This window comes from Pelobates fuscus, chromosome 1 (assembly GCF_036172605.1).
Source record: "Pelobates fuscus isolate aPelFus1 chromosome 1, aPelFus1.pri, whole genome shotgun sequence".
Classification (NCBI taxonomy): domain Eukaryota; kingdom Metazoa; phylum Chordata; class Amphibia; order Anura; family Pelobatidae; genus Pelobates; species Pelobates fuscus.
In genome coordinates, this window is record NC_086317.1 from 351,429,022 (window position 1) to 351,457,004 (window position 27,983).

The window sequence follows — 27,983 nt, forward strand, 5'->3', positions numbered from 1 at the left end:
TTTAATGAGGGTTGGGGGCGCCAAAATGCATCTTCGCCTGTGTAACTAAAAATCCTAGCACCGGCCCTGGATACAGGTAACAATGTCCCATGGGTATGCTATACAGACGTACCCATGTGGCCCTGCCAAATCTGTCAGACAATTTAACCTCTCTACTAGAAAATATTATGAACCTCAGTGCCCTCCCATATTCCACATCTGCCTGAATACTATTAGTTATGTGACAGGTGGGCCACACAGGTTATTCCTTGTATCTTTAGAAAGCCTTGCTACCCCGGCTACATCCTACCTGCTATATACCCAACAGATACCTTGTAGAAGGTATAATCAGGAGATCCATATATTTGTCTGATCTAACTAACAAGAACATTTGCACCTGGTTAGGAGAAATGGTATTGCGTGGTAGTATGTTTTGGTTTGTTGTAGGGATTCCTACTATATATACAAAAATTAATCATTTAGTGGACTATGTAGATGTTGCTATTAATGCCACTGGCGATGTTAGTAAAAACAGGAACAAATTAGGATGGTTGCCATCCAAAACAAAATGGGCTTAGATTATCTATTGGCAACCCAAGCGGTTTGTAAGGTACTAGGTGATCAATGGTGTACTTACATTACTAATGAGAACGAGACAATACAACATGATCTGCAAGTTCTAAATGAAGTTCAGACTAGACAACTAGACCAAGACTTGTTAGGAGATCTACATTGGACTTTTGGTATTGGTAATAGGCTAGGTAGTATTTGTAGAAATATTGTTACATGCTTATTAATTATTTTCTGCTTCATATTCACGATATACATTATTTTCTAAGCGTTTAAATACTTGCTGCAACTTCTGAAATGTAAACCCAAAGACAAGAGTAAATCTCATGTATATCTTTCTTTGCAACCAGTTAAGGTTCCAGACAACATTATTAAAATGATCTAAACCGGATCCATCCTTGGGGTAGGAGTCTGCATGGCTGTGATAACTCCCCAGGTTTCCAAGCCTCAAGGAGGTATATGGGTTTGGCCTTCCTGATCACCCTACTCCCACTTACCGACCCTACTGATTAACGTTTTGTATGCCTATATCTAGTTATTGTTTTAGAATTAAAGGAGGGATAGACGGGTTAAAAATGTCTTTCTTACTGCAATGACCTTCAATAACACTTGTAACTAATTTTAGCCATTAAATCCGATTCTGCTACAGTGTCCTTAAAGGAATCTGATGTTTCCAGCTAAGGCCAGTTCTGACCAGTTTATTGCTACAGAAGTTTTGCAGATAAGGAAACAGAATTGTGCAGTTTAGCAAATATGCACAAAGGTTCCAGTAATAATGGCAAGACCCCTCAATGTGATAATAAATATTTTTTGCAAAAAGATGATGTCTTAATCTATTTGCGTAATTATCTACACCCATTATTGCCGAATTATGTACACCTCTTTAAGTCTCGAATTTTCTGTTTAAGAACCTATATAAGCTCTTGCTTTGTTCTAATAGTGTGATGTAATTCCAGTAAAATACAAGTTTAGCAGGCTAAGATTGCCACAAGGCATATGTATGTATATGTGTTTGTAGTATCAGTTAGTTAATTACACGTAGCTAAGATACTGTTATCACTGTACTGACCAGGTGCAGGAATGTAAGAACTGGAATTACGCGTCCCTCTCCTTTGTATCAGATGAGCCACGTGGTTAGACCGGATGGATGAGTTTAGACTCTATTTATTAAATAGGTTAAGGGTATGTGTGGGTGTAGTTAATTGTGGGAGGAGCTACAGTGCTATATAAGGAATGTACTCTATGTATTCAGTACTCAGACTTTGCTGTATTTTGGTGACGCTAGTCCCTCTGAGTCCCGATCGGTGATCCAATAAAGAATCTCTTCCTTCCTGAAGAAACCTGTGTCCATCTCTCTGTGCTTGGCTTCCGTCAGTTTCTCCGGTATCATTTGGTGCATTGGCCGGGAAGCTCATCGTTCAACGGTAGCTGAGAGGCAGAGGCGTGAGACGGTCTATCTTTGCCCACGTTCTCTACGGCTGCACCCCTGAACTTCTGCGTGGACCTCCCTTCGTCTCGGCGCCACTGGTCTGTTGTCCAGGAGATCATCGGCCTCTACGTGAGAAGTGCTGGGGTGTCCCCGTCGATGAGTGTGAACTCAGGTTCAGGAACGAGGAGGTAAGACAACTGCTGTTTTAGACGGCAGGACCCACTAGGGGTATACCGATTGTGCGGTAGGCCCAAAGGGGTTTTGAATCTGTGTATCTGCCCCCTCTGTCGGAGGGAAGGAGCGAAGGCGCACCGCTCGATCGAACGCTCTTTAGTCAGACCGTTTGATTTGGTTAGTCAGGCGGGGTCCTGGTGTAAATAGCCCTAGCCGGACACCGGTGTCTTGTCTAGACTAGCGTTCTAGGGTGTATATTACGTTCGCTAGGTCGGAGGGACCGGGAGACTAAGCGGCGCCTGTGTAAATTCGGTTCGCTAGTTCTCATCCTATCTGGGCTAAGTGGGAAGGCGTGTAAATTTGGAACCCACTAGACTTTTGATAGTGCGACTAAGAGGCGCCTGTGTAAATTCGGTTCTCTAGCTCGCTATATATGTGGTGATTGGGCAGTGTGGCTAACCAAAACGGGTGTATATAGTTTTAGGTAGTCCATTCAAGGTACTGGCCAATAGTTTAGTTGGGAATTGTAAATGTGTTAACGATTGTTTTAGTAAAGTGTATATCTTGTTAGATAGCGCGAGCTCAGCCGTCTAGCGAGAGTGTTAATAGTGTGTTGCTGTATTATAGTGCACGGTACCATAACCCTGTATATTTACTGACATTATATAATAAGTACTAATCATTGTCGTCCATTGCATGTTTAACACCATAACCACTAATAATTGTATTGTGACCTTAACTTGTGCTTTGACCTATGCTAACCGTACTGTAACCGCTATTTGTAAAAGACGATGTTACTGGGGTGTGTTATAGACGGGTAATTCGTATATAGAGAATTATAGCGTGGGTGACTGTATAGTTACGCCAAAGGGCATAATATTGATTATATAGTGACTGGTGTAACAGCTGTGTGTGTACGGGAATTCCCTGAGTGTTTATTGTTATTGTGTACGTTTCACTTGGTAACCGTACCACGTGGTGCTGTTGCCAGAGGAAACGGGTGTGACTGTTGAATAGTACGCGTGTATAGTATTCGTTGTCGACGACGTTCCATTGTTAAGTATGGGTGCGTCGCAGTCAACGATTCCGGATCCCTTAGGATGTATGGTTAAGAATTTTAAAAAGGGATTCAAAGTTTGTGATTTTGGGGTAAAGATGTCTCCTGTACGTTTGGTCACTTTGTGTACTAGGGAGTGGCCTACTTTGGTTGCGGCATGGCCGCCACGTGGCAGTTTGGATCCAACTCTGGTACAGCGCTTACACGTGGCTGTATCGGGTAGGCCTGAACTTTACGGCCAGTTTCCTTATATTGACTGTTGGAGACAGGCCGTAAATGACTCGCCAAAATGGCTCCAGACATGCCACGAGGAGCAGTGTCGCCTCATGGTAGCTAGGACTTGCTCGTCCACTAGGACTGGTGTTAGGCCCATTTTGGACACGCCCCCTGAGTCCGAGATCCCTTTGCCGCCCCCTTACTTTCCGTTAAGAAGAAGTGACGCAAACGCAGGAAGTCCTGCACCCCTCCCCTCATTACCCTCATCCACTTCCGCTTCCTCCTCCAGTACAGGATCCACCCCCCCTCGTACTAAATCTCCCCTTCCGGAACCAGAATCCACCCCCATTAGAAACGAATATCCTGATTTGGCGCCACTTCAGACTTCCGGTCAAGCTTCATCTAGCTCGGCTCGAAGTGTTTTATTTACGACCTTTTCCCAAAACCGACCTCCCACATCCCCATACCCTATCTCTCCCCGACCGGAACCCATGACTGACGCCTCTCTACGTAGCCCCATCCAAACCCGACAGTTGACTGGTGCCCAACAATTAAAGCACTATCAGATGCCTCTTCGTCTGAATCCCGGGTCAGCTTATATCGATGCCGCAGGTCAAATGGCACACGCTGACCCAGTCTTCGTATATGTCCCATTTACCACAACCGATCTTTTAAACTGGAAGACCCATAATTCCTCGTATACTGAGAAACCACAAGCTATGACTGATCTGTTCACCTCAATAGTACAGACGCATAATCCGACATGGGCTGATTGCCAGCAGTTACTAATGACTTTATTTAACAATGAGGAAAGGACAAGAATAAATCAAGCAGCCATTAAAGCATTAGAGGATAGAGCCCGTGCTTTGAACCAAGCCAATCCAGCAGCATGGGCCGCGACACACTATCCCAACACCGATCCCGATTGGAACGTAAATGGTGCTGATATGGTTCAACTCAGAGCCTATAGAGACGCTATAATTGCTGGCATGAAAGCCGGAGGAAAGAAAGCCATTAACATGTCGAAGACAGTTGAGGTGATCCAGAAAAGCGATGAAGCGCCCAGTGTCTTTTATGACCGATTATTGGAGGCATACCGCTTGTATACCCCCTTTAATCCGGAAGACGCAGACAATTCCCGAATGGTTAACTCCTCCTTTGTCAGCCAAGCATACGGAGATATTAAGCGCAAGCTACAAAAGTTAGAAGGGTTTGCAGGTATGTCCATCACCCAACTAATGGAGGTAGCAAATAAGGTCTATATGAACAGGGATACAGAAAGTAAGAAAGAGGAAGAGCGCAAGATGCGTAAAAAGGCTGATATGCTAGCGGTAGCGATCGCAGGCGTAGATAAACGGGGCCCAGATAGAGGCAATAATAGATGGAGTAGGGAGCCTTTGAGTAGGGATCAATGCGCGTATTGCAAGGAAGAAGGGCATTGGAGGAACGAATGTCCGCAAAGAGAGCAGTACGAGAGAGACCAACCCAGGGCAGGCTACGGAAACTTTAGAGGTAGAGCGAGAGGTAGAGGAGGCCCCGGAGGGAGTAATGGTTATAGAGGGAGTAATGGGAACAGAGGAAGTGTTAGGGAAGACAGGTATATTCCAGCAGCGCAAAGGTCCCGCGATAGAGAAGGTAGGGACTTTGTAGGATTGGCTGACACTGTCATGGAGGACTATTGATACCGACCGGGCTCCATCCCCCTTGGTCGAGCGGAGCCTATGGTCGATGTATCAATAGGGGGGAAAAGGAGTGCGTTCATGATCGACACTGGTGCTGAACATTCAGTGGTGACTAATCTAGTTGCTCCTCCATCTGGAAGGACTATTACTGTGATAGGAGCAACTGGAAGAAGTGCTGAAAAACCGGTTCTTAAAAGTCGACTCTGTACATTGGGAGGCCACGTAGTAAAACACCAATTCCTTTATATGCCTGAATGTCCAGTCCAATTGCTGGGACGTGATATGCTATCAAAATTACAAGCGCAGATTACGTTCCTACCAAATGGAACAACATCCTTAAAGTTTAATGGACCTTCAGGTATTATGACTTTATCCGTACCAAAGGAAGAAGAGTGGCGACTTTATACAGTGTTGACTAGCCAAAACCCTAGGAGTGATGAGACATTGTTTAACATACCAGGAGTTTGGGCAGAGAACAACCCACCAGGACTGGCCCGCAATATTCCACCAATAAAAATTGAACTGAAACATGGGGTTTATCCAGTAAGCCTAAGACAATACCACATCCCACAGAAGGCTAAGAAGAACATCCAATCCTATCTGGATAAATTCATACGGTATGGTATCTTAAAATTCTGTACTTCCCCCTGGAACACCCCATTGCTGCCTGTTCAAAAGCCCGGTACAGATGAGTATCGACCTGTACAGGACTTAAGAGCAGTCAATGATGCGGTTGTTAGCATACATCCAGTTGTACCCAATCCATATAACCTGCTTGCTTTAATTCCGGGCGGGGCTACTTACTTCACAGTCTTAGATCTCAAAGATGCCTTCTTTTGCCTCCGAATTGCCGCAGAAAGCCAATGTATTTTCGCTTTCCAATGGGAGAACGCTGTAACGGGCTCAAAACGCCAAATGACTTGGACAAGACTGCCCCAAGGGTTTAAAAATTCACCTACCCTATTTGGTTCAGCTCTAAGTCAAGATCTACTGGATTTCGAGTCTATCCCAGGAGAATGTGTATTGTTACAATATGTAGATGACTTGTTGATAGCAGCAGTTACAAAAGAAAAATGTCAGCAAGCAACGCACGATCTACTACACATTCTCTGGAAGGCAGGATACAAGGTGTCCAGGAAGAAGGCTCAGTTGTGTTTGCCAACTGTCAAGTATCTGGGATTCCATATCTCTGAAGGTCAAAGGATTATGGGGCCAGAGAGAAAAGAAGCTGTCTGCCAAATACCAATACCCAAGAATAGAAGACAAGTGCGAGAATTCTTGGGGGCAGCAGGCTTCTGTAGGATATGGATTCCCAGCTATGCGATACTGGCAAAACCTCTGTACGCAGCCATCAAAGGTACAGAGCATGACCCCTTCTTATGGACCCAAGAACAGCAAACGGCATTTGAAGATGTGAAGAAGGCTTTGATGAGTGCCCCAGCATTAGGTCTACCTGATCACACACGACCATTCTACTTATATGTACACGAGCAAAGAAGAATGGCTGTGGGAGTATTGACACAGTACTTGGGATCATGGCAAAGACCTGTTGCCTACATGTCTAAGCAACTGGATGCAGTGGCCAGCGGACTTCCACCTTGTCTAAGAGCCGTAGCTGCAGCCGCCCTGCTAGTAGCTGAAGCCGATAAACTCACTCTGGGTCAAGAACTTTATGTACGAGTCCCACATGCAGTACAGACGTTGTTGGATTACACAGGAAATCATTGGTTTAGTAACAGCCGTATGACCAAGTATCAAGCAATGTTGTGTGAAAACCCAAGAGTGCATTTAGAGACTGTAAACACCTTAAATCCAGCTACCCTTTTGCCGCAACCTACTGAAAGTCAACATGATTGTTTGGAAGTAATGGATGAAGTATTTTCAAGTAGACCAGATCTTCGTGATTTTCCCATCCAGAACCCCGATGTTCAATATTACACCGACGGCAGTAGTTATGTGAAAGAAGGGATCCGCTATGCAGGATATGCAGTAACAACAATAGACAAGGTGATAGAAGCTCGGCCACTGGCGAAAGGAACATCAGCACAAAAGGCAGAATTAATAGCACTAACACGAGCGTTACAATTGGCTGAAGGTTTAAGAGTAAATATCTATACGGACTCTAAGTATGCGTTTTTAACCACTCATGCCCACGGAGCTTTGTATAAAGAAAGAGGACTACTGAATTCAGAAGGCAAAGAAATCAAGTACGCAGCTGAAATCCTACAACTATTGGAAGCAGTGTGGGAGCCGAAAGAAGTCGGTATCATACATTGTCGAGCGCATCTGAGAGGAGATGGTGATGTAACCAAGGGAAATCGGATGGCAGATAGTGCAGCTAAGCGTGCTGCTGAATCAGGAAGACAGGAGTATGTGGGGCATATAGCTGCTCTTATACCAACTCCACTGTCCCAATGGACTCCAGTTTATACAGCTCAAGAAGAGGAGTGGTTAAAGACTGAACCGGGAAAGTATTTGGAGAACAAGTGGTATCAGCTAGAAGATGGAAGAATAGTCATACCAGCATCACTAGCGGTAGAAATTGTCCAAAATTATCACAACGGGACACATTCTGGGAGAGACAGTACTGAAGAATCTCTCAGGAAACATTTCTACATACCAAGATTGTCCAACTTGACTCAGGCCATTGTACGCAGATGTGTAACGTGTGCTAAAAATAATGCAAGACAAGGACCAGTAAAGCCACCAGGAGTCCAGTTTATGGGGGGACTCCCCATGTCCGATCTACAAATAGACTTTACAGTAATGCCTAAATCGGGTGGACATCGTTACCTGTTGGTAATTGTGTGCACCTATTCAGGCTGGGTAGAAGCATGTCCTACTCGTACAGAGAAAGCAGGAGAAGTTGTAAGATTCCTGCTACGAGAAATAATACCCCGATATGGACTACCCTGTTCTATAGGATCGGACAATGGTCCAGCTTTTGTTCACCAGTGCCTACAACAACTGACTCATATGCTTGGTATAAAGTGGAGGCTTCATACTGCATATAGACCCCAGAGTTCTGGTAAGGTAGAGAGAATGAATAGAACTATAAAGAACCAGTTGGCTAAAATGTGTCAGGAAACCCAACTTAAGTGGAACGTTCTCTTACCCATAGCTTTATTGCGAATCCGCAGTACCCCTACCAGAAGGATGGGCCTCTCTCCTTTTGAAATCATGTATGGGCGACCACCTCCCGTACTTGGTAACTTAAGGGGGGACTTGAGTCAGTTGGGAGAAGGAATTACCCGGCAGCAGGTTGTAGAGTTGGGTAAGACTATGGAGGAGGTACAGAAATGGGTACAAGATAGATTACCTGTGAATATTTATCCCCCTGTTCATAGTTATCATCCAGGAGATCAAGTGTGGATTAAAGAGTGGAATAATGTACCGTTAGGGCCCAAGTGGAGAGGTCCTTATGTTGTTCTTTTGTCTACCCCTACAGCGATAAAAGTAGCCGAAGTAACTCCGTGGATACATCACTCCAGGGTTAAACCAGCAGCAGTCGATTCTTGGCAAATTACAGCAGATCCAGAGAATCCCTGCAAGATCCGGTTGAAACGCACTACTCAGTCGGAGTAACGAGGAATTATTGTGGATTACAAATTTTATTGTTACAGGTGTGAGTGAGAAGGCCATAATAAAGCCTGTCCGCTTACCAACACATAGTGTATAAGCCAGGAAAGTCTCGAAGGGACACCTGTGAAGACGAGCAGAACTCCATTCCCTGCAGCCCTCACATCCTGGAAGCTGAGGTTCCATCGCACGGACGAAGACTGAGGATGACGGCGAAAGATGTGCTTTTGATTGTGTTTATTTATATGTGTTTTTATATTCAGGAAGGTAGAGGTACCGACACTCCTAGCTGTGAGGTATGCATTAAGACTACGAGAACAGGTAACCATATTTCCCAAACCCTAATTTGGCATTCACAATACGAATGTAAAGGAGAGGTATCAAGATGTAGATACCTAAATATAGACTATAGTGTGTGCCATTTAGGAGTAGGAGAACCTAAGTGCTTCAGTCCAGAGTATCAACCTCGTACAATTTGGTTGACTCTCAGGAATGGAGATCCTCAGGGGACCCTAATTAATAAGACGGTGTTAGAATCCGTACATTCTTCGGGTGTTCTGCTATTTGATGCATGTAAGGCGATATCAAGTGGTAGAAAACCGTGGAATGTATGTGGGGATCTTAGATGGGAGAGGACGTATGGGTCTAATGATAAATATATTTGTCCCAGTAGTAAAAATAAATATGTGAGTCCTAGATGCCCAAATAAAGACTATAACTTTTGTCCATATTGGTCTTGTGTGGGGTGGGCGACTTGGGGACAGACAGTAGATAAAGACATGATAGTGACTAAGTTGCCGACTAGCCCTTATTGTAAGTCTATGGAATGCAACCCAGTCCATATACTTATTAATAACCCCGACAAGTTCCTAGATAAGTATGGAAATTTATTTGGGTTTCAAATATACGGGACGGGTTTAGATCCTGGGACATTATTGTTTATAGGAATAGAGACTGATACGGTATCCTCCCAGACTCATCAAGTATACCATTCCTTTTATGAAGAGATGAGTATAGATAATAAGATCCCCCATAACGCTAAAAACCTGTTCATTGACCTAGCTGAAAGTATTGCCGGTAGTCTTAATGTTACCAACTGCTATGTGTGTGGAGGTACTAACATGGGAGACCAATGGCCTTGGGAAGCAAAGGAGGTAATGTCCGGTTCTGAGGCAGTTGACCAACTAATATCTACACAAGCCGATTATCATTTGAGTGTTAGAGGTAAATCTGAGTGGAGATTAAAGACCTCCATCATAGGTTATGTTTGCATAGCAAGGAAAGGAATAATGTATAATACTTCTGTAGGAGAATTAACTTGTCTAGGGCAAAAAGCTTATGATGATGATACTAAAAATACAACTTGGTGGTCGGCTTCAAATGTCTCAGAACCATCTAACCCGTTTGCTAGATATGCCAGTTTAAAGGATGTGTGGTTTGATTTATCCATCACATCTACCTGGAGAGCCCCAGCAAATTTGTACTGGATCTGTGGTAAGAAAGCCTATTCGGAGTTGCCACAGGACTGGGAAGGGGCATGTGTGTTGGGTATGCTCAAACCATCCTTCTTCTTGTTACCGATTGAAACAGGTGAGACTTTAGGTGTTAAAGTGTATGATGTGAATCATAGGAAGAAAAGGGGACCCTTAGAGATAGGCACCTGGGAAGATAATGAATGGCCTCCCCAGCGTATCATAGATTATTATGGGCCAGCCACGTGGGCAGAAGATGGTACCTTTGGTTATAGAACCCCAATTTATATGCTCAACCGTATTATAAGATTACAGGCGGTGGTTGAGATTATTACTAATGAGACCTCACAAGCACTCAATCTTCTAGCGAAGCATAACACCAGGATGAGGACAGCAGTCTACCAAAATAGATTAGCCTTGGATTACCTTTTGGCAGTAGAGGGAGGTGTATGTGGGAAGTTTAACCTGAGCAATTGCTGTCTTCAAATAGATGACGAAGGGCAAGCAATAGCTGAGCTTACTAGCCATATGGTTAAACTAGCGCATGTGCCTACTCAGGTATGGAAAGGGTACAATCCAAGTAGTTGGTTTGGTAGCTGGTATGAGTGGTTTGGAGGGCTTAAGGCAGTGGTAGGTGGAGTCCTACTGATTTTACTGTTGTGTCTACTCCTACCGTGTCTTATACCCTTAGTAGTTAGGTCTGTGCAAAGCCTGATAGGAAGTATAGCAGAGAGGAAGGCTGCTGCACAGATAATGGCGATATATAAGTATAAGGCTCTAGATCAAGGAGAACCAATGCAGGAAGATGAGTGTTAAAAGATTCACATCATAAGATAAGTCTGGTCTGGTTCATGGTAACCTGAGGTATATGCAAACCAAGGTTAAGTGATGCCTCAAGTAATTGTGAAATATCAGAGGCATCAAAGGGGGGAATGTGATGTAATTCCAGTAAAATACAAGTTTAGCAGGCTAAGATTGCCACAAGGCATATGTATGTATATGTGTTTGTAGTATCAGTTAGTTAATTACACGTAGCTAAGATACTGTTATCACTGTACTGACCAGGTGCAGGAATGTAAGAACTGGAATTACGCGTCCCTCTCCTTTGTATCAGATGAGCCACGTGGTTAGACCGGATGGATGAGTTTAGACTCTATTTATTAAATAGGTTAAGGGTATGTGTGGGTGTAGTTAATTGTGGGAGGAGCTACAGTGCTATATAAGGAATGTACTCTATGTATTCAGTACTCAGACTTTGCTGTATTTTGGTGACGCTAGTCCCTCTGAGTCCCGATCGGTGATCCAATAAAGAATCTCTTCCTTCCTGAAGAAACCTGTGTCCATCTCTCTGTGCTTGGCTTCCGTCAGTTTCTCCGGTATCAATAGATTGGAGTATTTTATTCAGCTTTCTTTGTGTCAGTTTGAGTTTGTCGCTCCCTCAAGGCCTTGTGTGGAGAACCAAAAAGTCCATGGCATTAGGAGGGCGGTTCGCTCCAGGTATAGTGATCACTAAGAAAAAAGTTACAACAATCATAAACTACACCCTCAGAAAAACTGCAGATTTCTCTGTTTCGGCAAAAATGTTGCACACACAAATTGCATGTTTCAAGGTCATGGTTAGTTAGGAAATGTTTGAACAAATACCATAAACACATATCTTCCAAGTGTCCCTAATTAGGAATTACATTCATATTGTGGACCCAAATCCCTCTTTTCTAGGAGCTCCATAGAATAAAATGCTCTATATCCATTCAAGTTGCATAAACTATCAATAACTCACCTAAATAAAATACAAAAATAAAGATTGTCAAAAAAAAAAAAAGACTCACCTAAACCTCAGAGCAGCCCTGTTCCCAGCCACCCCTATAATAAAGCACCCCTCTCTGTACATTGGGCATAATGTGAACAGTTCATAACTTCTCTTAAAGAAAATGTAGCTGTCCGTCCTGATTTACAAAAAGTGATCTGCTGACGTCATCAGACAATGAACATATTATCAGTTATTTTAAAATAAATCATAAATACAAACAATGTAAAGCTATGCCTTTAACCCCTGTGTCTCCAGCAGGCAGAGCGCTGGCTTGGCAGAAGGCCGCCGCCCCCCACGCGTTACCGAGGACACGGCGCTGGCTCGTATTCACGACGCGGTGACGTAGCGCGCGTTTACGTAGTGTCGCGATTGCTGGTGGCCGCCATCTTAGCGCGGCAGGTCCTGCGTTTCAAAGTGCTGATGATTATAATTTTTTTTTTTTTTTATCTGAATTAATAATTCCCTGCGTGGGCTGAAACACGAGCACGGTAATCAGTGGGTACAGGAGCGTGACCTGCACCAGGAGGAAGGACACTACGTACAGTGCGTGCCCAGCCGCGGGGATCACAGCCTCTCTCTCCCTCTGCTATCAGCGCTGCCGTAGCGCCTGCCGGGCCCTGGACTCGGCCATGATCATAGAGGACTTCGAGGCGCTGAAGAAGTGGCTTTCAAAGACCTTGGAACCAATGTAAGTGCTGGGCTAGGAGCTGTGTGTGGGATTCGCACACTCACACATGGGGGGGCGATACAGGGGGGCTGGGTGTCCATTTTGGGCAGCGGTGCTGGGGTTAGGGTCTAGTCCCACCTGCCTCACACGCACCCTGTGAGAGAGCTTGGACTAGACTCTCACCCCTTAAGGCAGGGGTCCTGAAACTCCGGCCCTCCAGATGTTGCTGAACTACAACTCCCATGATTCTTTGAATTACATAGCCAGAGAATCATGGGAGTTGTAGTTCAGCAACATCTGGGGGGCCGGAGTTTGAGGACCCCTGCCTTAAGGGAACCCCTGAGTACAGCTAGATCAGTAACCGGTCTGCAGTGTATGCATTGAGAGGGTGTCTGTGTGGCCTTTGATGGGTTATTGCTGTAGGGCAGGGGAAGGCAACCTTCTGCACGCCAGGTTTAGTGGACTACAACTTCTAAGATACTAATAAATGTTGACATTTTTATACAATAGGCTTGCAAGGAATTTATTTTCTGGTTTAGTCGTCTTCCGACAATCAATGTAAAAAGGTGAGTTTCCTCACCTTTATCGCAGCGCCTTTTTGGTCTGTCTCTTTGGCTGAAATCATCAAATTTGAAGATCCCAGCTCATCCCAAGATTTCACATAGAAAGCATTGGGAGGCTAATGCAAGCACGCCAAAACACTGTGATCTGTCAATTAGCATCTCATCAAAGAGATGCATTGAATGGAGACACTGGAGTTCTGCACTGACCCAGGAAGCAGCTCCAGTGGTCGTCTGAGTGACTGCCACTAGAGGTGTTCCTAGGCAGCAATGTAAACACTGCCTTCTCTGAAAAGTAAGTGTTTACATAAAATTCCTGCAGGGGCAGGCACTAGATAACAGAAAAGCTACATAAGTTGTTATGGTGTCTATAGTGTCTCTTTAAAGGAGCACTATAGTGTCAGGAACATAAACATGTATTCCTGACCCTATAGGGTTAAAACATCATCTAGCCACCCTGGTCCCCTCATGCCTCCCTAAATATAGTAAATCGTATTTGTATTCAAGTCTGCAGCTGCTTATTTTGTGCCTGTTTCCTTTATACCTGCCCACTGCCTGCTGACATCATCAGAAGTGGTGGTCTGAACCAATCACAATGCTTCCCCATAGGATTGGCTGAGACTGACAAGGAGGCAGATCGGGGCAGAGCCAGCACAATTCAAACACAGCCCTGGCCAATCAGCATCTCCTCATAGAGATGAATTGAATAAACGAATCTCTATGAGGAAAGTTCAGTGTCTGCATGCAGAGGGAGGAGACACTGAATGTTTGGATGCATTTTAAGCAGCCATGACCCAGGAAGGATCTCCAACAGCTATCTGAGGAGTGGCCAGTAAAGTTATTACTAGGCTGTAATGTAAACACTGCATTTTCTCTGACAAGCAGTGTTTACAGCAAAAAGCCAGAAGGTAATTCTTCTACTAACCAGAACAAATTCAATAAGGGTTTAAAGGAACACCGTAGCATTAGGAATACAAATCTGTTCTCCCCCAGCCCCCAATTTACCGTATATACTCGAGTATAAGCAGAGTTTTTCAGCACATTTTTTGTGCTGAAAAACCCCAACTCTGCTTATACTCGAGTCAATAGTCTGTATTATGGCAATTTGCATTGCCATAATACAGACAGGGGGGAGAAGGGGCTGTCAGAGAGTTTACTTACCTGTCCTGCAGCTCCTGTCAGCTCCCTCCTCCTCCACGCCGTCCGTTCAGCACCTCGGTCAGCTCCCATTGTAAATCTCGCGAGAGCCGCGGCTCTAGCGAGACTTACAGTGTGAGCTGACAGAAGAGCTGACCGGACGGCGCGGAGGAGAAGGGAGCTGACAGGAGCTGCAGGACAGGTAAGTTACAGCTCTGCAAGCCCCCTCTCCCCCCCACTGAACTGCCAATCCCACTGGACCACCAGGGAAGGAGAGCCCCCCTCCCTGCCATGTATCAAGCAGGGAGGGGGGACGAAAAAAAAATAAATTCATAATAATAATACAATATTAAAAATAATAATAATAAAAAAATATAAAAAAAAAAAATAAATAATACTATACAATAAATATTATAACAAAAAATGATCAAAATAATAATAAAATAACAATCAAAATGCCCACCCCCCACCAACACATACACAAACACACTCTGCATCACACACACTCACACTGCATTCATATACACACACTGCACTCACACACACACTGCACTCACACACACACTGCACACGCACACACTGCACTCACGCACACACTGCACTCACGCACACACTGCACTCACGCACACACTGCACTCACGCACACACTGCACTCACGCACACACTGCACTCACGCACACACTGCACTCACGCACACACTGCACTCACGCACACACTGCACTCACGCACACACTGCACTCACGCACACACTGCTCACACGCACACACTGCTCACACGCACACACTGCTCACACGCACACACTGCATTCATACGCACACACTGCATTCATACACACACTGCATTCACACACACACACACTGCACTCACACGCACACACTGCACTCACACGCACACACTGCACTCACACGCACACACTGCATTCATTATATACACACACTGTAAATAAATATTCAATTAATATAATTTTTTTAGGATCTAATTTTATTTAGAAATTTACCAGTAGCTGCTGCATTTCCCACCTTAGTCTTATACTCGAGTCAATAAGTTTTCCCAGTTTTTTGGGGTAAAATTAAGGGCCTCGGCTTATATTCGGGTCGGCTTATACTCGAGTATATACGGTAATTAAAAAAAGAAATAAAAGTTTTACCTTTCCAGCTCTCGTGACTAGATTCCTAGACTAGAAATAACAAAAAAAAACAAAACACTGCAATGTTAGGAATACAAACATATAATCCTAACAATGGAGTGTTTTCTTAACTATTTAGATCATGCCCCCCGCCATCCCCCCAAACAGGTAAAACAAAGCCACAGCGCATTCCCTGGATGATATCATCATTACTGATCTTAGCCAAACCAGTGCTTCTCCACAGGGAAACATTGGGGGACTAGTGTACCCATGCCGTAATTTGCAGTTCCTCACATATGAATTTGCTCTTTGCATCCCTATGGGGAGTGTTCCAAGTCTTCATTTAGCACATGAAGGTGCGGTGGTGAATGCTGGTCCCGCAAAGATTGTAGGAATACACCAGGAAGCACCTCTAGTGTCTGAGTTTCACATTTATCATAAAAGTATGCCAATCTCAGTACAGATGTTGAGGTAATACAAAATATGTCAACATTGTAGTGTATGTACGAAGAACACCATAAAATAGGTAAACACTCTATTAAGGAGGGGAAAGAGAGCCAAAGAAAATATTTGAGAAAGGAGGGAAAGAGTAAAGTGATTAGAAAGAGGATGTGGCAGGAAGGGAGCTTGGACTTCAGGCTCGACCAGAGAACCCAGCACGTATTGGGTCAAAGCAGGTAAAAGTAGACCACGTTGACAGCACTAAGCTAGGAGACCACCGACCAATATGGTGGCTACTGTTAACAATAAAACCACATGTTACTTCTAAATTTTTATTATACTGTCGCATTGGATAATTTGTAGTGCAAACTATACAGCTAGTGCCTTCTCAAAAGAAAGATTAATTTAGTGACTCTTCACTGTCTAACCTCTATACTTGTCTTTTACAGTTGTGATGCTGACCCATCAGCTCTTGCAAAATATGTTCTTGCTTTAGTTAAAAAGGATAAAAATGACAGAGAGTTGAAGGCTTTGTGCATAGATCAACTGGATGTGTTTCTACAAAGAGGTAGGTAGTGCATGCATTCTGTTAATGTTTTATGTTAATTGTCGACTTCAATATATTTTACTAAAAACAAACACATGGAACTAGAATATATTTCGTTGTTATGCAAATTTAAAATTCTTAATGTACTAATTTTATTTTTGTATTGTTGCTGGAAGCGATCAAATCATTTCCCATATATTTTTTCCTAAAGAAACCCAAGGCTTTGTAGACAAACTGTTTGAAGCGATCAGCACAAAGAGTTACCTTCCTGAACCAGAATCTCCATCAGCTGCTGCAAAGTTAGAGACGTTTGAACCTCAAGAGAAGGAAGCAAAAAAGGAGGAGGTATGGAAAAATGTTTAAATGATAACTGCCTATCAAATACTTTAAAGGGATTTTAATGTAGTGGTGTTTGTGTCTAGAGCATGTCCCTGAAGCCATAACACTGTAAACACTGCCCATTCAGAGTAAAAGCAGTGTTTAGATTGCTATCTGGTAGCACCTCTAGTGACTGTCACATATACGGCCTCTAGAGTTGCTTCCTGTGCAAGTGTGCATAACTCCACGCTCTGCATGGATGCACTGAATATTCCCTATAAGGGCCAGGGACCTAATTGTGTATTCCAAGATTATAGTGTAATGTATGCATTCATGACACTGTAGTTTTTCGTTAGGGGACCTTCTAAGCACCATAAGCTTTTCAGCCTTTTTTTGTGTGATTATGGTGCCATTAATCTTGGGGTACTGTAGTGGATTCTTTTCTGCAAACCAATAAGTTTGAATGACTATCTGTTCCTGTCCAAATTAAAGATAACAAAGTTGCGTGCACGCAGAAGTAAATTCACACTGAGACACAGGGTTCAGGTTAATGAAAGAACTTCGGAATGATTTTAATGGCATCGCTTAAAAAATGGGTGCGCAGACCCTTATAAAGCACAATTACATCATAAGCATTGTCAGAGATAACATCGATTTATGCATTAATAATTGGTTTAGGTGTTAAGTGATTAGTTAAATGCCCTCCCATCAAGAGGTGGTGACATCCTTGACACGGGAGTGGACACAAGATGTAGGTGTCATCCTGTTAGCACGAGGTGTCCACAGCACGAGGTGTCCACTCGATGGGAGGGGGGCTTTGGCAGCAATTTTGAGTAGTTAGCATTATTAGTTTAAAAGTTAGAATTCAAGGTTCTTTTTAGTAAATACACATTTTATCATTCAGCTGACACATGCTTTATTAAGACCAACATGTAGCTTAGTTGCTACAATGTTTCATTTCAACAGAAACTCATTGTTCTGCTGACGCACATTTCCTCCTGACAAAGCATTCTTTTAAGATAATCTTATGAAGTCAATAATTCTACAACAGTACCATTTCCAGAAGTATTTATTAATTGTGACATTTGTAGGAAATGAAAATGTTGTAGGCACTGTTAGATAGCACAAACATAGGTGAGATGCTCTTTCATATACTGACCTCATTTTTATTTACTGACTTTAGCATAGTTGTAAGGACTTATGTGCTTAGGTAGCATCCTCTTGTTGCTGCATCATTTGGGAGAGTGCTGGGTATTTGTGCCCCATCCTTTCTATTTTCTTTGTCTGTTCTCCAAAAACATCTATATTTATTATTATATTTTCTTTTACATGGCGTCAGCAAATTCCGTAGCGCTGTAGAATGGGTGGACTAACAGACACTTAATTGTCCCTGTGCATCCATTTGTCTGGTTACAGAGTGGTTGAGGGCCCTGCTCAATAAGATTACATGCTAGAAGGAATGGGGTATAGTGACATAAAAGGTATAAGTAGGGGTAATGAAATAGGTTGCTAGAAAAGTATTCACTGAGAACTTTGGTTATTTTTGACAGCTGGAGGAAAGGAGTCATGGGGGTGCTAGTATCAGATTCATTAACAGCATGAGGGAGACTGGCACTGTAATCCTGAGTAAATTGATTGTTTGGAACCTCTAACATGTGCAATTGACATACATGATTGTGTCTGGTTAACACCACAAAAAGTCTCATTGTGTGATCAATGCTGGACATTAAGAATGTGTGAATAACAAGCTACTTGCTTTTAAAGTGTAGCCAAAATAGACCAGACTGACAGCCAGACACACTTAATTCTGCCTAATTTCAAATTGTTGATGTTGTGTTAGTATTTTTGCCTATTAAAGGATTAGTATAACCACTCTGCATTATTAAGTGCATGGTGCTTAGAACACCTTGAGTTAATCGGGTTGAAAACATTTCTGCAGAATAAGTAATAATTCCACAAAGGGACATATTAGAACCTCAGTAAATTTTATATTTTGCCAGTACTTAATGTATTAACTGTGTCACAGCTTAACATTTCCACTAGCCATTGGTGGATTTTGCGTTTTTTGTTTGCCGTGGACCCTCAGGCTTACAGTGGCAAGTAACTTTTAATCCTGTATAAGTAGCGTAGGACTTCAAATTTTGAGCCATGATCAATATAACTTGTATCAAAAAGAAAAACAAACAAGCCCTTTAACATATTTCTGTCAAGTGTCTGCTAAAGTCGTACAAAACCAAATTTTAAGTTGTTTTCACTAAAGTGAGAATTAAAAGTGAATTTCAAACTTAAAGGGGAAAACAAACCCATTTTTCTGGCACTATAGGTTTCTAAGAATCCAGCACCGATGTCCTTCGTCGCTGGGTCAGGCTCCACCCACGCTCCTCCCCCGCCGATGTCAGCCGGAGGGGAAGACCTAATGCACATGCACGGCAATGGCCGCATTCGCATTATTCAATGCTTTCCTATGGGGGAAAATCTGACGCTGGAGATCCTCATGCAGAGCGTTGGGACGTCCAGCGTTAGATAACGGACCAACGTCTGATTCAATACCGGAAGCCCTCTAGTGGCTGTCTGATAGACAGCCACAGAGTGCAGACTTAGAACTGCAATGTAAGCAGAGTGCAAAAGGGACACTGCACCCAGACCACTTCAATGAGTTGAAGTGGTCTGGGTGCCTACAGTATTCCTTTAAGGTCCATAGACAAATTGGAAAAATTATCTAATTGAGCTATGCTTCCAGTTCAGCTTCTATGGCTTCAAAGTGAATTTTGAATTTTCATTTTAGTTAATAACCCTGTATGTCTTGAAGAGAGAAATTAATTTGTACTGAATTTCATTCTCCTGGGTTATTCATACAATTTTTTTTTTTTTTATAGCTGCCCAAGGAAGATGAAGCAAAAGACAAGAAAATTTCAAGAAGGACGAACCACAGTCCTCAGCAATCAAGTACCCGACACCGAGAAATTAGGTAATTAAGAGTTGAATTAACAATGCTTAGAACTACACCCCAGGGTAAGCTAAATCAAACACAAAGAATTAGATTTGTGTAGTTCTGCCTTGCAATAAGTTAAGTCATTAAATTAAAGTCAGATGTATTCTATGTGTTATAGCTTTATATCTATTCAAAGTTTGTAATGATTAAATATATGTATATGTGTCCACATTTTGGCTGGTAACCTATTTATGGTGTTGGACATAGTATTTGTTATTGCATACAATGTGCACATCTTCTATCAGTTATTATTTCTAATCATGCAACAGTGACCAAATTGGAACCATATCTTCACACATGCAAACCTTTCAGTAAGTAGGACATACTGTTTTTTTTTTTTTTTGTTTTTTTTGTTTTTTTTTGTGGAACATTCTGTATAAGACTAGGAATTTTTCACTTCTAAAAATATTTAGTTAATCCATATATGAACACTAAAGATTTCTAAAAAGAACACTCTTCTGTAAAGTTAGTGTTCAGTTTTTAGTGTAAGTTACTGAACCATCTGTTAAAGGGACACTAGAGTCACCAAAGCAACTTTAACTGTGTTTGTGTAAATATCATTCCACTGCATTATCATTGCTCAATTATCTGCCATTTAGGAGTTAGATCTAGGGTTTGACTGATTATCGGTTTGGCGAATATAGTCGCCCAATATTCAACATTTTGGAAAATATTGACATTGGCTCATAATGACACAGATATTGTCAATAGCATGGGCAGAGGCCCAGCACATGCCATCTTCAGTTCCTCTCTCAAATTCTTGCAAGCACCCAGCCGTGAAAGCATTGGTGTGGGTTGCCATGACAATGCTCCACCTGGCAAACCAGCTTTGTGCATGTTGGATAGAGGCCCCTACCGAAACAGAAGATAGCATGCGCTGGGTCCCAACTGTCCCTGCTTCAAAACCACTGGCAGAATACAGGCATACCCCGCTTTACATACACTCACTTTAAGTACACTCGCGAGTACAGACATCCCTGTGTCTCTTCTGTCCGTGAGTGAACGGGAAATGGAAGGTTCTATTCTCGCCCGGAGCGGCTCAGTTCCGTGTCTTTGGGCCAAGAACTTTTCACACCTAACTGGAAATCTGCAGTTGCAGTATCAGTTATGCCTGTAAATGAATATTGCAATGCAGTACATGCATTGGGAAGTGAAAAAAGGTATTGTTTTACATACATGCTCTGGTCCCATTGTGTACTTAAAAGTGGGGTATGCCTGTATCGCTACCAGTTATCGACCCTAAAGGCCACCATTATTCGGTACATGCCCTTGAAAAGTGATATTTGTCGATCCTTAGTTAAATCGTTTTGTTTATACAGCCCTAGTCACACCTCCCTGCATGTGGCTTACACGGCCGACCTAAACACTTCCTAAAAAGTGAAATCTAATGTTTACTTTTTATTATAGCAAATTCTGTTTAATTTAGAATATGTCTCTTGCTCTGTTAATAGCCTGCTAGACCTTACAGGAGCCTCCTGTATGTTATTAAAGTTACATTAACAGGAGATAAAAACATCTGAAGCAAGTAAACGTTTGATCATTGCACACAATTTAATTATTTTTTTCATGCTGGCTATCAATCCTCAGAATTGGTTAAACATGGATACATTTACCAAATAGAACGTTTTCTGTTTTGCTTAGTACATTTTTAGTGTTTATTGTTTTAATGATTGATTTTTGTTTACTTACAAAATATAGGTCTTGTGTATGGTAATGCAGTCCTTTAACACTGTATGCAGTGTTCTGATTGTGTACTCTGTTCCCCTCCAAACTAGAGGCAGTGCCACAATAACTGTATATCCTCTGTCTGGACAGGCAAAGGCAGATTGTGTTGATGTCAAAAGCACATTATAGTGCTATTTGGAGAAAGCCAGACCTCCATCGTTCAAACAGGTTGTTTATGCTTTATCAGGGCAAAAAAAAGTCTAATGGCATTTAAGAGTTCCCTGGCAAGATGGATTATGGAGGCTATCGTTCTAGTCTTCAAATCTTCCAATGTTTCTCCTCTCCTTAACGTAAAGGCTCATTTTAAAAGGGTGGTTTCTGGGCATTCAAGGCTTCAGACATCTTGTCGTCTCTTCAGGCATTCTCCAGGCAGTATAAATAAGACATACATGCCTCTAAGGACACAGTTTTGGGGCATAATGTGTTACAGGCTGTGGTGGTAAAATTCTTCTCTCCCTGAATTGATTGCCTGTCTATCCAAGTTATGCACTGCCTCTAATCTGGAGGGAAAAAAGGAAACCGTGTATATCCCATACCCTTTTCTGTTCGCTACAAAATGATTCTCGGTTAAAGGGACACTATAGTCACCAGAACAACCACAGCTTAATGTTGTTGTTCTGGTGAGTATAATCATTATATTCAGGCATGTTCATGCAAACACTGCCTTTTCAGAGACAGGGCAGTGTTTACATTGCCTCCTAGGGACACCTGTAAGTGGCCACTCCTCAGATGGCTTCTGGAGGTGCTTCCTGACTCAGTGCTGCATAGTAGGCAGCTCTGCCGTACAGCGTCCCCACGCTCTGCATGGGGATGCATAATTTTCCTCATAGAGATGCATTGATTCAATGCATCTCTATTAGAAGGTGCTGATTGGCCAAAATGGCATTTGGCCCCGTCACCTTGCCGATTTTAGCCAATCCAATGCTTTCCCCATGGGAAAGCATTGGATTAGCTAAAATTCTGAAATTCTGATGTCACCAAGGGGATGGAGCTAGTGCAGGCAGACCCGCACGGCGCTGGAATTAAGGTGAGTTTTTCATGCTTTATGTGGGGGGGGGGTTTGCACTGTAGGTTCAGGAAAACATGTTTGTGTTCCTGACCCTATAGTGTTCCCTCAATTAAACTTCCTCTTGTCTGCTAGTGAGATTCTAGGAACTCCCTGTAGTGAGGCAGCTGTTAGCTCCTGTCCATGAGCGGTTGACGCAAGTCATATGTTTCTGTAGTTTCTCATTTTATACACTACTATAATATTAAGTTATTATAACTTAAGTATGTAAACTCCAAGAAATGTAAATATACATTTACATAAGCTATAAGCAAAATTAATAATTATGTGTGTAAACAGGTTAATCTAGATGTATTGTAATGTCAGGGATAGCTTTTTACTATCTTGCAGTTTGCATATTGTATGGCTTAAATTACAATTGTGAGATAACTAGTCTTTGTGACATATTTTTTTTTTTGGTCAATCTTTATTTTATTGTAAGTTTTCAAAAACAAACGAGACATAAAGACAGGTTCAAGGGGTGCGTTATACATAAACTTTGAAAACATAATCAGGGGTACACTCTGGTCTCACGATATGGTCCTATTTCAATGTACGGTACAACTGTGTGGGGTTGCCCCCTTTGCCACTTAGTCGTCTTTGCAGTTAATGGAGTTAGGCCTTAGTTCACAGGGTAAATATGTATCACGGGCATATCAGTATAATCGTGTGATCAGACCGCATCGTCGAGTGTTAGTATCGACTTATGACCGTGGAGTATAGCATTAGGTGTTCCATGTATTACCCAATCATTTGGTTACCCAACAGTCATCCCTATTCTTCCCTCTTTGGACTTCCGTCAGTGTTAATTTCCTGTGTCAGTGAGGGAAAGATGCCAGTTCAAAGCTGATGTGACATTATCAAGTTATGTGCTGAATGGGCAGGTGAGAATGTGTGGCTAGCATCAGTCGGCTGTGCGAGGAGGGGAGGAAGCGGGGCCAGCCGATCTGGTGTTTCGGTGTTTTGATGCCAAGGCATAGTTAGTTAGCATAGTATCTGCCCTGTCCTGTAATAAAGTTAATTTCTCTGCGGTTCGTCTATAGAGTGGTCGGCATTAGCTTGTGTTCGCACTCTGGGCGGGCTATCATCTCTCTCCGTCAGTGACTCCGGAGATCTAGGGATCACCGGGCCCTCTGTTAGTCCTTTGTGTAACATTAGTGTGTGTATTCCATTCGGTTTCCCCCGTCCTCCCTCCCCCCCATGTCGCCTTCGGTATGTACTGCGGGGTTTAAGCTTGCTAACCGTCTGTGGGATGCATCTGGCTGGGCAATTTGGGTAGTTGGTGGTGGTCAGTAGTCGGTCTGTCACAAGTGGAGGTCTAGGGTCCCATATGCCTCTCTGCAAGCGCCAGTGGCTCATACGTCCTGTTGGCAATTAGCCTCATATCCCTGTTGCCCTCTGCCGTGTGGCCTTCCCTAGTCATGGTGTTTGTCCATTGTGCGGGACTTATCTGCAGAGCCTGGGTGTGGCCTTTCCCTAAATCGTGTGTGGTGACCTGTGGGAGGCAAGAGCCTCGACTCCGTATGTCTTAACCTATACGTGGCTCCTTGGAGCAGTGTGTTCAGAGATTGTAGGGAAGGGTGGGGATGGAGTGTGCAGGTAGGGTGGGTGGGTGGTGGTGAGGCATGGTGGGAAAGGGAGAGGGAGGGGAAGGCACGTTCGCCATCGAGGCCGCAGCCCCCTGCGCCTCCCCCCGCCGTCCAGACGGGCACATCCCCTGGGTCCGAAGGGGCCCCCAAGGTTCGATCCTCTGGAGCGTTCCCAGGTTCGAGCTCGCGTCCGGGGACTGTCCTGGGAGTTAGTTTGGCCTATTTGAGATGTACGTGAGCCATGGCATCCAAACATGCATGTATTTTTCTGTGGTGCCGTTGAGGGCGGCGGTTAGCTGTTCCATCCCGTGTATTTCTTCGACCCTGTCCATCCAGTGTTGTAGGGTGGGTACCTGTGTGGAACGCCATCGTATCGGAATTAGCGTTTTGGCCGCGTTCAGGAGGTGTTTAGTTAGTGTCTTTTTGTATTTTGAGATAGGTAGCGGTGTATGATGAAGTAGCATCTGTAGTGGCTGAAGGGGAATGTCAGTGTCTGTGATATGTTCGATCTGTGCGTGTACCTGTCGCCAGTATGGGGCTATCTTTTGGCACGTCCACCAGATATGAAGGGCTGTGCCTACGTCATTGTTACATCGCCAGCATGTCGTTGGCGCGTCCGGGACCATCTGGTGTATTCTCACTGGGGTTCTGTACCAATTGGTTAATATTTTATAGTTGAGTTCCTGTAGTTTGGAGCTAATGGAGCTTTGGTGAGTCAAGATGTGAATGTTCGTCCATTGGGGGGCTGTCAATGTTACCCCGGTGGCTTCCTCCCAGCGTATGGTGTGTTTCAGGGGCTCATGCTGTGTGGAGGATATCAGCATCGCATAAAGGTGTGAGATTCCTCTGCATAGGTGTTGTCGCTTCGTGCAAATTCTCTCAAACTCTGTTAGGGGTCTATGGATTAGGCGTTTCCCCGGTAGAGCTTGGTAGAATGACTTGATTTGGAAGTACCTGTATCTTTCAAGACCCGTTGGGGCTCTATCGGTGATCAGGTCTGGGAGCTGTTTTAGGGAATCGTTCGTGCACCACTGTTGCATGTACGTCCAGTCCGTGTCTCCAAATGCTTCTACGTCGCGTAGTGAGAGTCCCCCAGCGAGGTCTGGGTTGTGTGTGATCGGAGTCAGCGGCCCCGGGGTCGTCGTCCATGCCAGTTTGGTCCTAATCGCGTACCAGACTCGTAAGGTTGCACCGATGAGTGGGTGCTTGCGGGTTCTCATGGAGGTTAACGGGCCTCCTAGCCATAGTGCTGCTGGCAGCGAGCCTCCCATCTGTAGCCGTTCCATATGTATCCATTGTTTCCGTGTGCCGGTGGCATGCCAGTCCACAATTCTGTGGATGTGCGTGGCTCTATAGTAGTCCAGGAGAGAAGGGAGACCCATGCCTCCTTGCGCTTTTGGTAGTCGTAGTTGCGACCTTTTTAGTCTGGGAGCCTTGGAGAGCCAGATGAACTTGGTGATGGCCGTATCCATGGTTCTGAAGAAGGTCCCTGGTATAGAGATTGGTACGGTCTGAAATAAGTACAGCAATCGGGGTAAGAGATTCATTTTTATGGCGTTCATTCTCCCGAACCAAGACACGCATAGACCAGCCCACCTGGCTAAGTCCGAGCCCAGCTTCTGTTGTATAGGTGCGAAATTGTGAGTGTATAGCCGGGAGAGGTCGGCAGGTAGCCAGATGCCAAGGTATAGTAGCTTGTCCTGGCACCATGTAAAGGGATACTGTGTTTTTAGATGGGTAGTCATCGCGTCCCCTGTTGTTATGGGGAGAGCCTCCGATTTGTCCGTGTTTAATTTTAGGTTCGATATCCGTCCGTACTCCTCAAAGGCCCTCAGGAGATTCGGTAGGGAAACCATCGGCTCACTGATAAAGAATAGCATATCATCGGCATACGCCGCCACTTTATGTTCTTGCTCGTGCATAGCAAACCCCCGTATGCCCCCGTCCCGTCTGACCGCCCCCAGGAAGGGTTCCAGGGAGAGGGCAAACAGGAGGGGGGACAACGGGCATCCCTGTCTTGTTCCGTTGCGTATGTGTACTGGGTCCGACAGCGCGCCATTCACCCTGATCCTAGCAGATGGTATCGTGTATACGGAGGAGACCCACGTAAGGATGTGGGGGCCGAAGCCCATTGTCTGGAGTGTCGCGAGCATGTAGTGCCAGTCTACCCGGTCAAAGGCCTTCTCCGCGTCGGTTGAGAGGAGGAGGATCTTCTGCGGCGACTGCTTTGAGGCGTGTAGGACATTTAGGGCTCGGATGGTGTTGTCCCTGGCCTCTCGACCCGGGACAAACCCGACCTGATCAGGATGTATCAAGTCTGGCAGGACCCAGCCAATGCGCGTTGCTATGACCTTCGTGAAGAGCTTCAGGTCAGTGTTCAGTAGTGATATTGGTCGATAGCTGGCGCAGTTGGTCGGGTCCTTGCCCTCCTTCGGGATCACCGTGATCGTAGCTGTTAGGGTATCTCTAGGGAGCGTACCCCCCTCCAAGAGTGAGTTGAGGCCCGTCAGGAGCTTGGGCATGAGTATATCTCCTATTTCCTTGAAATACCGAACCGGCAGGCCATCGGGTCCCGGCGCCTTATTCGTCTTGGAGCCTTTCAGTGCTGCTTGGAGTTCCTCTAGTGTGATGGGGGTTTCCAGTGCGGCTGCCTCTTCCCGTGTGAGGGTCCTCTCCACATGTTGTTGTAGGTACTCCATTATGCGGGTATCTTGGAGGCGTCGGGCACCGGGGGCGTCATCTACCGGTAGGTTATACAGATTGTGGTAGAACCCTTGGAAGGCGCTCAGAATATTGTCAGGGATTTGGGTGGTCGTCTGGTCTCTGTTTTTAATTTTTGTGATCTGGCACATCCTTCGCCTCTTCTGTAGAGCTCTGGCGAGTAATCGGCCACATTTATTTGAATATTCGTAGAAGAAACGCTGGGATTTGCGGATCGTGTACTGGAGTTTGCGTTGGAGAATGTCTCTCAGTGCTCGTCTCGCGTCTAGGAGAGATCTGTAGTCCTCGTCGGTCTGGGAGGCCTTATGGGTGGCTTCCAGGGTCGCTATCTGTGCTGTTAACTCGGCCACGCGTTGGCGCTGTTGTTTTTGTCTGTGGGTGCATAATTTAATCAGGTGTCCCCGGATGACGCATTTGTGCGTTTCCCAGACCACCATCGCCGGCGTCTCGGGGGATTCATTTTCTTCAAAGAATGTTGTTAGTATCGTCCTGAGTTCCGCGATTACTGGTGCGTCATTGAGGATCGATTCATTCATCCTCCATTGACGGTCCCGTGGTCGAAATAGTGGGGACTCGAGTGTAGCTGAGACCGGCGAGTGGTCAGACCAAGTCATTGGTCTTATCTCTGCCGATATTAACTTTGGCAGAAACTCCTGGGACACGAAAATATAGTCCAGCCTGCTGTAGGAGTTGTGCACCGTGGAGTAGTAGGTGAAGTCCTTGTCCGTCGGGTGCATCACTCTCCAACAGTCCACGAGTCCGGAGCTCCCGAGGGCTCTTCGGATGGTCTGTAGGCATTGGCGCGGGAGGGAGCTAGCACCTCTGGATGTGTCGTTCCTCGGATCCAGGGCCACATTCACATCCCCAGCAACCACCAGGAATCCCTCTCTGAATCTTTCTAACTTAGTCAGCGTCTGTCGGACAAATCTGCCTTGGCGGGTGTTTGGGGCATATATGCTTGCAAAGGTGTACGAGCAACCAGCTATTGTGCCTTTGATGAACAGATAGCGTCCCATGTTGTCGGCTAGAGTGTCGGTACAGTCAAATGGTATCGTGCTTGCGAATAAAATTGCTACTCCTGCCTTCTTGGCTGTCTGGTGGTTCGCGAAGAACCCCACTGGGTATCTTGAGTCTCTTAGCGTAGGGT

General features: G+C 44.5%; 1 protein-coding gene across 4 annotated transcripts in view; it reads left to right on the forward strand.

The window, feature by feature from the left end:
- Window positions 1-12,454: 12,454 nt before the first annotated feature.
- RBM26 (RNA binding motif protein 26) overlaps window positions 12,455-27,983 on the forward strand; it is a 68,023-nt gene continuing 52,494 nt past the window's right edge. For 3 of the 4 annotated variants that reach the window (XR_010083984.1, XM_063425817.1, XM_063425816.1), the window contains exons 1-4: window positions 12,561-12,656; window positions 16,349-16,467; window positions 16,658-16,791; window positions 19,641-19,732. Coding sequence is in view for 3 of the 4 variants with exons in the window: in XM_063425817.1 (XP_063281887.1) it covers window positions 12,598-12,656; window positions 16,349-16,467; window positions 16,658-16,791; window positions 19,641-19,732 (404 nt within the window). In the remaining variant the exon portion in view is untranslated. Of the gene's footprint in view, window positions 12,657-16,348; window positions 16,468-16,657; window positions 16,792-19,640; window positions 19,733-27,983 lie in introns of all 4 variants that reach the window. The other variant, XM_063425819.1, reaches the window with a different exon arrangement.